The sequence below is a fragment of the Rhipicephalus sanguineus genome, chromosome 10, assembly GCF_013339695.2.
Source record: "Rhipicephalus sanguineus isolate Rsan-2018 chromosome 10, BIME_Rsan_1.4, whole genome shotgun sequence".
NCBI classification, from domain to species: domain Eukaryota; kingdom Metazoa; phylum Arthropoda; class Arachnida; order Ixodida; family Ixodidae; genus Rhipicephalus; species Rhipicephalus sanguineus.
In genome coordinates this window covers 116,843,018-116,858,385 of record NC_051185.1, presented here as the reverse complement: position 1 = coordinate 116,858,385, position 15,368 = coordinate 116,843,018, and the positions used below count along the sequence as shown (strand labels likewise).

The 15,368-nt window shown below is 49.9% G+C and overlaps 1 protein-coding gene across 1 annotated transcript in view; it reads right to left on the bottom strand.

Annotated features, from left to right (window-relative positions):
• The window catches only part of LOC119406681 (glycoprotein-N-acetylgalactosamine 3-beta-galactosyltransferase 1-like), a 29,332-nt gene extending 17,536 nt beyond the window's left edge, over positions 1-11,796 (bottom strand). The window contains exons 1-2 of the mRNA XM_037673411.1: positions 11,532-11,796; positions 9,587-9,926 (exon numbers count right to left, since the gene is read on the bottom strand). Coding sequence (XP_037529339.1) covers positions 9,587-9,926; positions 11,532-11,796 — 605 coding nt within the window. The remainder of the gene's footprint in view (positions 1-9,586; positions 9,927-11,531) is intronic.
• Positions 11,797-15,368: the final 3,572 nt, after the last annotated feature.

The following is a 15,368-nucleotide window of genomic DNA, read 5'->3' as shown; positions in this document are numbered from 1 at the left end:
CGCGTTTCCATTTGTCGTAGTTCTCAAATACTGAGCGCAAATGCAATAAAAACGAACTTACCTTCAAAAATGACAGAAGCGCGTTGTTTATAGAGTCCGCAAATTCAAAGAAAACTAATCGCACAACAACGTAACCCCGTTCGTTCCTCGAGCATAGAAGAAAGGAAGTTGCGAGAGCGTCCCACGCGCATGCTGATGAGTGCATTTTTCCGCAGGGAATCTTACGGAATTTAGTCTAACCGTGAGTCAGCGTAACAGTCGCTCAACAGAGACATACTTGCATTCGGGTCCACAAGTTTAACACGCAGCGAAGTATAATTTCTTAACAGCTGCGTTTATGGCTTCAATGAATCGCGAAACAAGCCCGAAATATAGCAAAAAAGGGCATGGCCGGCGAGCGCGCAGACCCATGCGAAATCGGCGAGCTTAACTGACATTGCAGAAGCAACAGCCGCGAAGGATGGATACATTCAGCGCTAAGACCTTCGCGAGGAAGTTAGATGGTTATCGCTGCGAGTAAATAAAGTAATTAAGTACAGTTCATTGGTTAACGAACGTTGAAGTTTTCATGACTTCTGATGCAATGTCGACACCACACGCCTTTATCCTTTTGCGCGTTACTTTCATTATCGCAATGAGAGATGGCATGCGCATGCTCGAGTTCAAATTTCAATTGGTGGTGGTTCATGCGTGGCCATGCATGCGTAGACCGAATGGCGCGCGATCCGCTGCTCAGCGAAAAAACGTCTTATAAAGTGCGTCTTCTAGACGTCACAAACAAGACGTTTTTAAAATTCGAAATTAGTTTAGAATACAACAAACGTCCTGAAATATCTCTATACAAGACGTTGAAGAGAAAAATGGTCTGAAAAAATGCTTTTTCTGGGCGTAACCAAAAACAGATATTGCCACACGAGCTCCTTTCTTTCTATGCTTTATGTTAACGCCCACTAACACGCGTTACTACTGCCTTGCGTTGCGCAAACCGCGCCAGAATGTCTGAGAACCTTCCAGATTACGTTGAAATGATTTGTTAGACTTGAGCGCGGAAACGCGAACAGCCGAGTCTTTTCTGGAACTAACGCGGCCACCAGCGATAAGGCTGGAGTGTTCGATGTCTCATGTAAATGCCAACGCGCCTTAGCGCTGAACAGTTTATCAACGGCCGACGCTCTGTTCACCGCTATCAATGTACAGTGTGTATTGCTGTAGTTTGAGTTTCCGTTTCCAGGCCACAAGTTCGGCCAAATAAAGAGTTTCAGCTTCGACACGCCGACTACTGCCTTCGTTGACGTCACGACCCTGTGACATCTGGCGGAAGCGCTGTTCGTTCATCTTCCGGACGCCCCTCCACCCCCCCTCAAGCCGTGAACCCAGCAGAAGACATCGACGCCAACCACGACCAGCGAGCTAGCCGTAGGCAACAATGTCTATCACTGGAGTATGGGCCTCTACCCTACAAGACTCGGCAGACCAAGGCCAGGACCACGACTGCGGCAACAATGACAACCACTGCGCCACCGCCCGCGATCGTGATGCAGCAGCCGAGGGAGCCGCCGATCTTTCGGCGATCATCATGTGAGGACCCAGAAACGTGACTTGAGTCGTACGAGAGGACTGCGGCCTTCAACAACTGGAACCTCAGCGACAAGTTACGCTACGTGTACTTCGCTTTGGAAGACAGCGCCAGGACCTGGTTCGAGAACAGGGAGCCTACCCTAACAAAATGGGACATCTTCCTGACCAGCTTCCTCGCAGCGTTCACAAGCGTCGTGCGAAAGGAAAGGGCCGCCGCATTACTGGAAACACGGGTCCAGCTCCCGAACGAAAAGTGGACAATCTTCGCGGAAGATATGACCAGACCCTTCCGCCACACCGACCCTAACATGACCGAGGAGAAGAAGGTCTGGTTCCTCATGCGAGGAGTAAGGCAAGAGTTCTTCGCTGGGCTTATGCGCAACCGACCCAAGACAGACCAGGAATTGGTCTCCGGTGCCACAACAATCGAGAGCACGTTGGAAATGCACACCCGGCAATACAACCGCCGCTTGATCCAAGACAGCGCAGCATTTCAAGCTACGGGCGCCGACGACCATAGTGCCATAGTGCGCGAAGAACTTCGTCGAATGTTCCCGTCGTGCCAGCCTCAGGATACCTCGATCGGAGACAACGTCCGAGAGGAAATCCAGCAGTCGCTGGGCATACCCAAGTCATCGCAGCCGCAGCTGCAAGGAATGCGCTATGCTGCTGCCCGACGCAATGCCACCCCTCCTCGCCCACGTCAAGACGCCGCACCGCCACAGCAGTTCCGCCGCCAGGCACCACCGCCGCCACCACCAACGTCATATTGCCGGCCAGATGGCCAGCGATACACGCGGAGGAAGACCGATGTTTGGCACGCCCCCGACCATCACCCACTCTGCTATCATTGCGGAGAAACTGGTGACACCTACCGCCGCTGCCAGTGCCGACAGATGGGACTACGTGGGTTGGCCATTGACGCGCCGCGTCCACAGAGGCGTGAACGACCACGCGACATCGCCGACTACCTCACAGGAGCGCAGTGAACACCTCGACAACCTTCCCGTTCGCCGTCGCCAGGCCGCTATGTCTCATCGCATCGCCGCCAGTACACTGGCCCAACCCGGGGCCCGTCGCCTAACCCGTATCTGGAAAACTAAGGGCAGCAACCGATGGAGGTGCGGTTGCTGTACGCCGAAACTTCGAAGATCCTCCGCCGCCGATGACGACGCCGCGACGAAATTTAAAGAACACGCCGCAATCCGAACGGAGCCCTGACATTGAAACTTCGCGGCCAAAAGAAGACCTGATGACGCAACGTGGAAGCAGCGGAGCCGTGACCCAACGCTTCGGCATAGCCGTGACCCGACGCCGCGACCTAACCGCAACGCAAGACGACGTACTAGCGACCTGGACGTACCATTTCCACGGCCACAACTTCACCGCTCTCGTCGACACTGGGGCCGACTATTCCGTCGTCAGTGGACCGTTCTCCACAAAGTTGAAGAAAGTTAGGACTGCTTGGCAAGGCCCTGAAATCCGGACCGCTGGAGGCCACCTAATTACGCCGGCTGGAGTCTGCGCCGCAAGAGACACCATGAAAACCGAACTTATCCTGCGAGCTTTATAATCTTACAACATTGCACCAGGGATGTGATACTTGGGATCGACTTCATAAGCCACCACAGCGCCGTCATCAATCTGAAGTCTGAGTCAATAACACTAACCTCAGAAAAAGCGCTACCGCTGCACACGACGCCAGGGAACCGCGCATTGATTGTCATAGAAGCACACGTCACCATTCCGCCTCTCTCCAGCGTCATCATTTTTGTCAGCATCGAAGAGCCCGCAGACCTTAAAGGCGTCATCGAGGGCGATCAGCACCTGCTTCTGAACCGCCAGAGTGCGTCGCAAGAAGCATAGCCGAGCTGCGCGATGGCAAAGCAAAGGTAGCGCTGATAAACTTCAGCCACGAAAATAGGCACCTCAACATGGGTACGACGGTCGCCTACATCGACGAATTCGTGGATGCCAGCAATGCTTTCGCCTTCTTCGATGCTACCGAACCTGCTTCGAAGGATCGAGGTCTCTAAACAGATTTTGACGTGAACCCAAACCTCCCGAAGGACAAGGAATACCAGCTTAAAGCTCTGCTCCTGCAGTTCAAGAACTGCTTCTCGTCGTCGTCAAGAATTCGACATACATCAGTCGCGAAACATAGCATCATAACAGAAGAAGGTGCACGACCAATCCGTCAGAGCCCGTACCGAGTTTCGACGCGAGAACGCGAGGCCGTTAAGAAACAGGTCGACGAAATGCTACGCGACGGCATCATCCAGCCGTCGAAGAGTCCGTGGGCATCCCCCGTGGTGCTAGTGAAGAAGGATGGGACTCTACGTTTTTGCGTCGAATATAGTGGCCTGAATAAAGTCACGAAAAAGGACGTGTATCCTCTTCCCCGGATAGACGACGCCCTAGATCGATTGCACAACGCAAAGTACTTTTCGTCTATGGACCACAAGACCGGTTACTGGGAAATAGAAGTCGACGAGGGAGACCGAGAAAAGACTGCCTTTATAATACCAGACGGCCTGTACGAGATCAAGATCCTTTGGTCTTTGCTCGGCACCTGCGAATTTTCAACGGGTTATGGATACAGTACTGGCCGGCTTGAAGTGGCAGACGTGCCTCGTGTACTTGGACGACGTCGTTGTGTATTCCTCAAACTTCGACGAACACCTTCGGCGCCTTGAAGCTGTACTTCAAGCAATCAAGAACTCAGGACTCACCTTGAAGCCGAAATAGTGCTGCTTCGCGTACGAGGAGCTCTTGTTTTTGGGTCACGTGAACAAAAAGGCTGGAGTTCGCCCTGACCCGCGGAAAACAGCTGCCATCGCTGCTTTTCCGCCACCCACCGATAAGAAAGCCGTACGCCGTTTTCTCAGCTTGTGCGCCTACTACAAACGCTTCGTCAAGGAATTTTCACGAATAGCCGAGCCGCTAACGCACCTCACGATGACCGACGTGCCATTCAAGTGGGAAGCGTCGAAAATCAAAGCATTTCAAGAACGGAAACGACGCCTTACGATGTCTCCGATACTAGCGCATTTCGACGAATACGTTGATACGAAAACCCACACCGAGGCAAGCAGCGTAGGACTTGGCACCGTCCTTGTGCAGAAGACTGTCCGGCTGGAGAGGGTCATCAGCTATGCTGGCCGGTCGCTATCAAAGACAGAAATAAATTATTGCACAACGGAAAAGGAGTGTGTGGCCATCATATGGGCAACATAGAAGTTTCGCCCCTACCTCTACGGCTGTCCCTTCAAAGTTGTGAGCGACCACCACGTCTTGTGTTGCTAGCTAACTTGAAGGACCCTTCAGGTCGCCTCGCACGGTGGACCCTACGACTTCAAGAATTCGACATTGCCATAGTTTACAAGAGCGGAAGAAAACACTTCGACGCTGACTTTCTGTCTCGCACCCCCGTCGACCCACCGCCGCCGGACGACAAGGAGGACGACTGCTTCTTGGGAACCATAAGTGCCGACGACTTCGCCGAACGACAGCGAGCGGACCCAGAACTCAGGGACCTTGTGGAATACCTCGAGGGCAGGACCACCGTTGTTCCGAAGATATTCACGCGGGGACTGGCGTCGTTTTTCTTGCGCAACGGTGTTCTTCTAAAGAACTTCTCGTCGCTGCCAGCCGATTGCCTTCTCGTGGTGCCCTCGACATTGCGACCAGAGGTCCTCCAGGCTCTGCACGACCCGACGTCTGGACACCTGGGTGTTTCTCGGACGCTCGCAAGAATACAGGAAAAGTACTACTGGCCACTCCTTGCCGCCGACGTCACTCGCTACATAAAGACCTGCCGGGAGTGTCAGCGACGCAAGACACCGCCGACTAGGTCGGCCGGACTTCTGCAGCCTATCGAGCCACCTCGATGGCCGTTCCAGCAAATGGGGATGGACTTACTGGGGCTGTTCGCGACGTCCAATACAGGAAACAAATGAATAGTCGTAGCTACCGACTACCTCAACCGCTACGCCGACACTGCCCAGAGGCAGTGCCGCCGAGGTAGCTTAGTTCTTCGTTGAGAACATTGTCCTGCGTCATGGCGCCCCAGAGGTCCTCATCACCGACAGAGGTACGGCGTTTACTGGTGACCTAACTCGGGCAATACTGAGAGACAGCCAAACAAGCCACCGTCGGACCACAGCCTACCAGCCACAGACCAATGGCCTGACCGAGCGGCTAAGAAGACCATAGCCGACACGCTGGCCATATATGTCGACGTCGAACACAAGACGTGCAATGCCATCCATGCGTATGTGACCTTCGCATACGACGCGGCCATGCAAGAAACGACGAAAATGACGCTGTAGAGGCTGGTCTACGGAAGAGGCCCGCAAACGACGCTCGACGCAATACTACCAACCGCAATCGACGAAGACGATCTCGACATCGCCGTTTATTGGCAACGCGCCGAAGAAGCTCGGCAGCTCGGCCGCCTGCGCATCAAGAACCAGCAGAGGGCCGACAGCCGTCACTATAATCTACGACGACGCCACATGGAGTACCAACCCGGTGACCCTGTGTCGGTCTGGACGCCGACACCCCGACGATGACTTACTGAGAAACTTCTTCGCCGATACTTCGGACCACACAAGGTGCTCCGACGTCTCGGCGCCTTAGCTTAGACTATCAGGTTATTCTGGACAGCATTTCAAACATTGCGCGGCGCCGGGCACGTCCTCAAATCGTCCATGTCGTGCGCCTTAAGCCGTTTTTTGCGCGTTAGCGAACATGAGGAGTGGTGTACTTTTTTCTGAATCATTCCACTTTCTTTTTGTATGCACTTCTATTTTTTGTTTAAGCATCGGAACGATGCCTTTTTCAGAGGGGGGCAAAGCCACACGCGCTGCTTTCTTTGTATGCTTTATGTTAACGCCCCCTTACACGCGTTACTCCTGCCTTGCGCAAACTGCGCCAGAATGTCTGGGAACGTTCCAGATTACGAACAGTCGAGTCTTTTCTGGAACTAACGTGGCCACCAGCGATAAGCCTGAACTGTCCGATGTAGCATGTGTAGATGCCGACGTGCCTTACCGCTGGGCAGTTTATCAACGGCCGACGCCCTGTTCGCCGCTATCAGTGTACAGTGCGTATTGCTGTAGTTTGAGTTGCCATTTCCCGCCCACAAGTTCGCCCAAATAAAGAGTTTCATCTTCGACACGCCGACTGCTGCCTTCGTAGACGTCAGGACCCCGTGAAAATATAATAAGGTTGCTCTATGACGTTTTTAAAACGTCGAAATTGGTTTAGAATCCGTTTTATCCCATTTATCCCTAAAATTGACGTTTTCTAGACCATGTGTGCTACCTGGGAAAGGGGTGGTGACTTGTGTGCCACTAGGCTCGAAAAAAGACAAAAAACTTCGTTGCCTCCGCAATTAGCTCCAGCAACGCGCCGTTGCTACGACTGTCCAATTTGGTGCGCTTCCAATTTCGTCAACGCTTTAGCACTCCGCGAGGTGGCCGCTTTAGCCTAGGCCTCGCTCATAGCATCCATCGATAAAGAAAAAAATTGGCCGCGTATCTGCGTGCTTCGCTGCAAATGTCGTCGAAAGACGATAGTCTTCTGCCGGCTGTACTACATGAGTCCTGGTCTCATACGCGACCACCAGTGATGCTGTTCTCGTACCATTTCCGTCCTGGCATGATAAATCGCATTTTGAGCGCAACCTAAGAAACACAGGGTCTTTAGAAGTAAGAATCTATGTATTTTCGTTTAAAGGAACAGATCGCCTTATACTAACGTATTGATGTTGCGCCTCAGTTATGCGTAATATGCGTAATATTTGCTTTTCGATCGATATTCTTCACAAGTATGAACGCAGCTACCATTTCAAGATGGCTGGGCGTGCAGAAAGCGCTTAAACTTTGGCCGGGTGGCTGAATCGTGTGACCGACAGACAGAGAGAAAGAGAGACCAAAATATCTGCGTTCAAGTGTCCCAAGAAAGACTATCGTCTTCAAAAAATAGCTCTCCGACGCTCGCCTGGCTGTTGCACCGCGTTCCCCGCTCGGGCTGTGAGAATTAACGGTTAGAATAACTGCCAGTTGGGCGTGTTGATATACATTCATGATGGTGAAGCGCGAAAGGAAACGGAGAGTTATGAGCGCCGTGTCCTGCGTTCTTCATAAGTCTTCTTTTAGCGCTTCGCCATCAAGAATTAAAGGCCAGGCTAGAGGGGAGACACCTCGACGCTTGTCGCGTTTCCCTTCGCGTTTCACGACGCTTTGAAGGAGTGGATATCGAGTATCAGTGTTTAGTAGGTGCTTGCTGATGCCATCTTTGCGCGAGATTCACCCATTGGGTGTCCAGGTATATCTTGGCAACTTCAGCTACCGCGAGGGTTAAATCATGATCCTGGGCGTTAGTCGTCGGTACAAAGATGTGCCACTAGACATCAACGCGGGTGCGTCCACATCAAGCGGTGCTACATCTTCCAAACAACAATAGACGTTCTACACGATCACATATACGAATGCACTATATTGCATATTTAAATGCAATGCACATTTAAATGGACCGTCAATATATGATTGTTTTTCCTTGAACAAGGCGAGTGCCTGTTTTATTTCTTCCAATGAATCCCCCTCGCCTGACGAGTTTTCGTCGAACCTTGGACTACAATGCACTATAAACAATCAACCACTTCTATGACGACACGTTTCACTTTCGGGTTATACCGATGACAGAGGGATCAGCCATCTTTTTTTTTAATGGACCGTAGGCACGAACCGCGTACGAGGGGCTTGTGCTGGGATGCGTGTTTACTCACTACATGCCTTGGGAAAAACTGGTTTTCAGCCACAAAAAAAATCGTTTTTAAGAAAGGCACGAATGTGGAAAATATGCCCAAAGGGACACCCTTCAAAATTGCAAAGAAAGAAGAAAGTGATTTTTTTTCATACTTTGCCTTATTCTGTGCCCTAAATGAGTGACTGTGTCACCTTCAGATGTTGAACTTAACGAAGAAAGAAAGGAGAAATGGCGATAGCCCAAATGCTGCACTGCTATACATACGCTCCCTCACCACCCGCCCCTTTCCCATGACGCACATACAACTAAGGCATTCATCGTCGCGCGGAGAACAAATGGGCGAAAGATGCCTGGTGCGTGCGCATTGCCGATTGTGAAAAACAGCGGCTGTTGTTCGTGGTTCTTGTGAGATTTTAAGAGGATAATTTTCCTGGCTACACCAGCATACGAATTAATCAGGTCATCGGTGCACTACAGCTCTGCCTGTCAATGCCATCGCGTATAAATAAGTCGTATCTCTTACCAGGGTTTCCAGGTCTGGCTACTTCGCGCCAGTTTGGCTATTTTTCTTTTTAGGTCGGTGGCGGTAGAAAAAATGCCTTGGCTACTTGGCTAATTTTAGATACTTTCTTGCTCCCTAGATCTGAAGCATATGATCAATAGCTTGTGACGTCGCAGACACTAGCGTTCGAGCATGCGGTGTTAAAACATGGCGAGCGAAGCGTATTCGCAGCCCCAAATTTGAATTTGGGGCCTACATAACACAAAATAAAATACCTCTGGACACGTGGCTGGGACTCGAGGAAACACTCTTGGGCAGGGCTGGTATTTTGCAGACGAACTATTAGTCCCTTTATGAAAAGTCATGGAATACGCGCGATGAGCGTGCCATATCTGCAACATAGCAAGGACTTCGTCATCCTGCACGCAATGGTTTCTCAAGTCAACAATTCACGCTAAATGTCACCAATTATGTTTTTGAAGAGGTCTAACCGCTCTTATTTGCATTGCCATCAAAAGTATTTTGCATTTAGTCATTGAAATAAAAGCTTCGCGGTTGTTTTCATACAAGCGTGGCTACATTAGGCTACTTTTACTGCCCGTGGCTCGAGTTGGCTACATTTCGGCTAGTTTTCCGAATTTGTTGTCCATTTTGTGCCTTTTCGACCTGGCAATCCTATCTTGCAAAGCCACCTTACTTGAGAGTTCTGCATGACTAGCATCCTTTGCTCACCTTAGGTTCTCGATGATGGCGTACGTGTCGTCATCGGCCTTAAAGAACCAGTCGTAGTCGTTGATGTAGTTGTTGTACAGCTCGACCAGCGACGCCTTGGTCTTGGCCCAGAGGGCATTGCGGCGCTCGGCGACGCTCAAGTTGAGCACCACCGACGGCTGTAGTTGATCCTCGTGGCTGCGGCTTGTGCTCATGAACAGGAGCCGGCTGCAGCGGCGACCCCACGTTGCGGCCACGTGGCGCGCCTTGGTTACCGCGTTGTTCGGGTTTGTCAGCACCCAGCACAGCAGACGGACACGTCGGCGCAAGAGCTCACGCGACACCCAGTTGCTGGAAGGCGCTGCGTGATTTCACTGTGATTTACAGGTGCATATGTAATCCTAAAAATGGATATCGCAGGAGCTGGCTAGAAACACAAAGATTGCGCAATACATGTGGAACTTAATAATGATGTCAGCAGCTGTCAATGGGACTCGATGCTTCGTCACAAAAAAACATATCTTTTCCTATCCATTTCATCTGCTTCTCTATCCTTGCATTACCGCTCGACACATGTTAAGGTACAATATGATCCTGAGCATCTAAATTTATGCTGGCTGCACTTGTTTCAAATATGAAATAAACATTCTACGTCACGGAAGAGCATGTTCCAACATTTGATAGCACAGGACAAGGTGCTCTGTTTAGGTTTAACCACGCTGGCATAAACTGGCACAAAAGCTTGGAGGGCGCTTAAGCTTCGCTTTTAGGAGCGCAACACGATAGTGTTGTCAGGCCTCGTTCGCAGCGCCTATTTGCTTACGCATCACCGTCCGCATTGGATTCGCTTGGCACGCCTCACTTTTCGCTAGACACTAAACCATGCCTGGATGGTACAAGCATCTTTGTGCTTGTCATTGCTAATTGAAAGCCTTCTTAGGGCGGCTGCTGCAATAACGCTGGAGAAGCGCTCACTGCGGGTTTGTGCGGCTATATTCTCACCAACATACTACACAAGTCGTTGATGTTGTGGCTGCTGAAGAAGATCAATTGTAGCTCAATCCATTGTAATGGGTTGGCAGCTAGAATTCAGCCACTCGTTACGCAGTTCCCCTGCTGTGACGGCTGGTGCTATTCCACGCTTCTGCTACGCAATACTACATCTGTTAACGCGACTCCTTTCCCGATATGACGACTGTACATGACATTTTTCCTAAGCGGTTTCAAGCCCTGGCGTTGCTTTGTCAAAATAACGCCAAGGTTATTTTGACAGAGCAACGCCAAGGTATGAGAGAGCCACAGTGAGCGGACTGACGAGTGAGTTTACTGAGCCACGTTTGCGGTCCCTTATTCCCTGCACCTCTATACCCGTTAACCCAAGAGCTTTCTCGTCGCCTCTTTCCTTCATAAATGACTAATATTCTAAGCTGAGCGACGGCCGAAGAAGTACGTCGTCTAAGGCAGCTCACGCTATTAGGAAGGCAGTGGCTTCCTAATCTTGGTAATAAGCGTCTGATGATGGTGTATCAACAGCTCCTTTACTCATCAGCTTGCACGAAAAGGTGGTTGCTCTTCAATACTTAATTTTCGATTCCGTAGCCGCTATTATCCTTGACATTATTTCTGACTAATTACTGAGCAGATTTGCAGATCGGGAAGCATTGGTGATGTCTTTGCACGATACTCTTCTTATATTACCATCAATTTGGACATCCGATAACGTGCCACATTTTTTATGAACCAAAGGGCACAGGCGGGTAGCTTCAAGCTTAACGGAGCCAACGCGAAATAAAACAGACGAAGGCGAAGAAACACGGGAAGAGCTGATCCTGTGTGTTTCTTCATCTTCGTCTGTGTTACACATAGCTCTGCCTCGTTCAGGACGCAATATCAACTCGCCCACCAAACCACCTTTCTGAATCGCACAAGTGCTCGATCCCGATACCATCGCTATCGTCGCACGTACCCGCGCCATGATCCGAGCTGTTCAGGTCGTACAGGATTGGGGTGCGTGGAACGCCAAAGGACAGCGTGCGCCGCTGGCGGATCACCTGCGGACGCTGCCCCGAGGCGCCGTCCGGGAATCTGGTCTCTGGCAGCCAAGAGGTCAGCGCAAGTCCCAGGGTGAGGCCAGCGAAGAAGATCGCTGCTCTTCTGCATACCCCGTATTGTGCGCTGCGACGCCGGAGAGAGCGACTGGGCAGTCCGTCGGATAAACCTTTCCAGGCCATGAAGGATTTCGTTGGCCCAGAGATGACACGCTCGCAGCAGTAACCCTTCTCGTTTTCGAAGCCGAGTCGACGCCACTAAAAAGAAACGATGGAGCCTTCAAACAGTATGGGACGAACTAAATCAAATAACAACTCAAAGCACATGAAAGCGTAGAGGATGGCCAAGGCGGTTAAGTAGAGTATTCGGAGAAAATGGAGCTTCTTTACCAGATATGCGCTACAAACGTATAAGGGCACGCGCAAATACGACAATGAGACAAAGTGGCAGTTTAACCCGGCAACCGAAGCACCAAAACGAAACGAATAAATGGTCCCTTTGTTATCTTCTGGAAACGCTAATTGGAATGCACATTGCTTTCGAAATTAAGTTGCCGATCGTGATAACAAGAGCACACAGATAAACATGCAAAGGCTTCCCTCGGTGGTGAAAAACATTCGTTGTTTGTTAACTTTCAACTGACTTGTAGACCGCAACATACAATGCGGATGACAGAGAAGCAAACACATTGAGAGCACTGGCTCTCAACTGGAGATTTATTGCGCACGGCATAAATGTGATCGTGTATGCGCTTGCGAAGAGAAAGCGATATTAGAAGCAACAAAAATATTCCACCTAGTTGCACGCCGTGAAAGCCGACGTACAGCGAAGCCGTTGCCCTTTTCCTCAGGCATTACAATTTCATCGTAAGTTTCGGCAAAGTTGTCACTAAATATTTTATAACCCCCTAGCGGGCACGTGGTAAGCGTCTCTCCTCGCAAGCTCCTGCTGGTGCCGGCTAAACGACCGGCAGCGTCGTCGTCGTCTCGTCGCCAGTGCTCGGCCTCCCTGGCGCACCATGGCCGCTTAACGAACGTGACGGAAGGGGGGGGGGAGGGACTAGTGGTCCACGTGGCCATTCCTCTGTCGCATTCATGTGCTTCTCATTCAGTATCACCTCCGGTAGTTGAAAGCGATGGTCAGAGGGAGCAACAATACCCCCTTGTTCCGAATGTTGTTACACCATCGCGTATATCGCAAGTTGGCCATGTTTCTCCCGCACCAACAATTTGGGAGTGCATGAGTAGATTAAGAAAACAAAGTCAGGCTTAGCATTAAAAGTGATTTTCGCAGTAACATTTAAAATGGCTAGGTATTTGCGCGGACGGTGCGGCTGGCCGACGGTACTTGCAGTGATGCTACGCGACGAATCAATAGATCGGCCTTACGCTAAAAGCTAGGGTGTTAATTACATGACCACGACTGCATGAAATGTTTTTAATTGTAGGAATTATGTATTGGCTATCTCTCATCACGAAAGCAGAAAGTTTCTTCTACGCCATCTTTTCCTCCAGTTCAGTGCAAGCTACGGTGTTTATGAAGGGTCAGTATGTGGGCCAATTTTATTTTAGATTTATCTTAAGCTACCTCCCGAGACACTACAAAACACAAACCTGATTCTGTATCTAAAATGACACCCCTGCTCTTTGCGTTAGTCGCTTCTACAGTTTCAAAGTATGACACTATCTAAGTTAGTTATTATTTTGTTATTTCTAGCTGATTCACGCGAAGTCTATTAAAATTAAAGTTGAACTCCAGGTGATAGTTCAAAATTAATAAATCACATTGAATCGTTGGGCACATACCTATCGACACTCGAGTCGTTTATGCAAAACAAGGGGCTCGAAAAGTGCGCATTTTACTTGCTAATGAATGGTATTTATTTCATCGATCCGCTCAATTGACTTGGCACAACTAGTGGCCGCATTGTGTTTTTCATGTGCACGCAAGGGCGCAGAAAGCATGCTGGAATTGAAAGGCAGGCAGACGCGAAGGCAGCCTGAACAGTCGATGAGTGAGATTTCCGGCGCTAAACGTTGCTCTCGCTGCAATTTACGTTCTATGTGAACGGTGAGGTGATAAGCAGCAAGTAGTGTCGAAGTGTCGGTGGTATACGTCAGCGCACTGCAGCTCCGCACGTAGGTTGAGCCCATATTGTCCCTGTTCAGCAATGTAAGGCCTTCTAAAGCCGCCGAGTTCGTGCGCTGAGTTCCCACTAAATGCAAAGCAATGTCGTTCACTCTTTCGCATCATCCTCTACTCTTGGCGTGCAAGATTACTGACCCCCGCATTGAGAACGTTAATGCTTTTAAATGCCTCAGCGTGACTATCTCCCAAGATCTCAACTAACTTCCGCATGTGTCCAACCTCATGTTATCCAGTATCAAAACCATAGGCTTCCTCAGACGTCATCTACGAAAGTCCCCTCCTCCTGTGAAACTCATTGCATACGAGTCCTTAAAACGTCCAAATTTTGAATACACATCCGCAATATCTGCGACCCTAATCAAACTTGTCTTACAGGTGCATTAGAGATGGTGCAGAATCGCGCCACTAGGCTCATGCACTCATCGTATTCATAGGATATACGCATATCTTCATTAAAGGCAGAAGCAAGTCTGTCCCATCTCTCCTGTTGCCTATTTCACAAAAATGTAAATCACAGCGTACTTTAAACGGTCACGCCCTCGTTTTCGGCGTCCGGCAACTCCCACCAGCTGACCAAGAGATGAGATGTTGTTCATCTGTTCAAAACCTGTTGGTTTTGCTATATTCTGGCATTATTTTATGTCTGTAAGGTACTGCTTACGTTATGTGAAGAGGATGGGATACAAGAGCCGGACAAGACAACTATGCCCTCGGTACCAGCTATGAGGCCACTTCGGTGCTGCATTAGTTCACCACAAGCAAGATATCCTGCTTCAGTTCGCCTTGTAAGGATGTCGGTGTTTAGCCGGTTTAGAATGACACCAAAAATAGTCGTATGTGGAATAGCCCTTGAATGCATGCGCATGTGAAGCGTGTCATTAAGAAAATGGGGATGTGCTCACAGCTACGTCACACAAGTGGCGCTAGGATAAAAAAAAAAAAACGGTAGGAACAGAAGCACACGAGGCTCCTCGGGAATACTATTTCCTGGCGTCGTTTGGCGCCCTTTAATATCGACACACTGTCCTGGTTTGCTTACCAGTTCAGTGCCCTCATTCGCAAGAGAACTCACTAATAAAAACACGCTCGCACGATGGACACATTTCGCACAAGTATGGTTGGTTGGCTGGTTGCTTCCTCAGTACCTTGGCGCAAACCACTCCGGGGGGTATGGAGGCATGCGAAATACAGCGCGCGCGCTTCGTATGACCTCTGCATGGAGTGTATAAGCACTTACGCGAGGTTGCCCTAGTCGGGATGCAAGGATCTATGGATAACCAGCCGCCTTCTTTAGTCTTCGTGAAGCGAAGTGGTCCAAGGGCAGTACAGGTGTCCGAGCTCGCTATTCACTCTTCTGCTTCTTCCTCGTTTCATTCTAATGAATGCGGTGATGAGTATTACAACTAGGGCATACGCACACTAGGGGACTGAAGCGAAGAACAGGCATGCATTCACAAAAATACATCAGAGCTTCAACTCCACGTTAATGAGCTTTCTCAAAATGACGTAAAATTGGCAATTGAAACCATTCAGATTCACTTGCGGAGCAAATTATATGACAGTAAATAATTATTTACTACGATGCCTTCAAATACACTGGCTGATA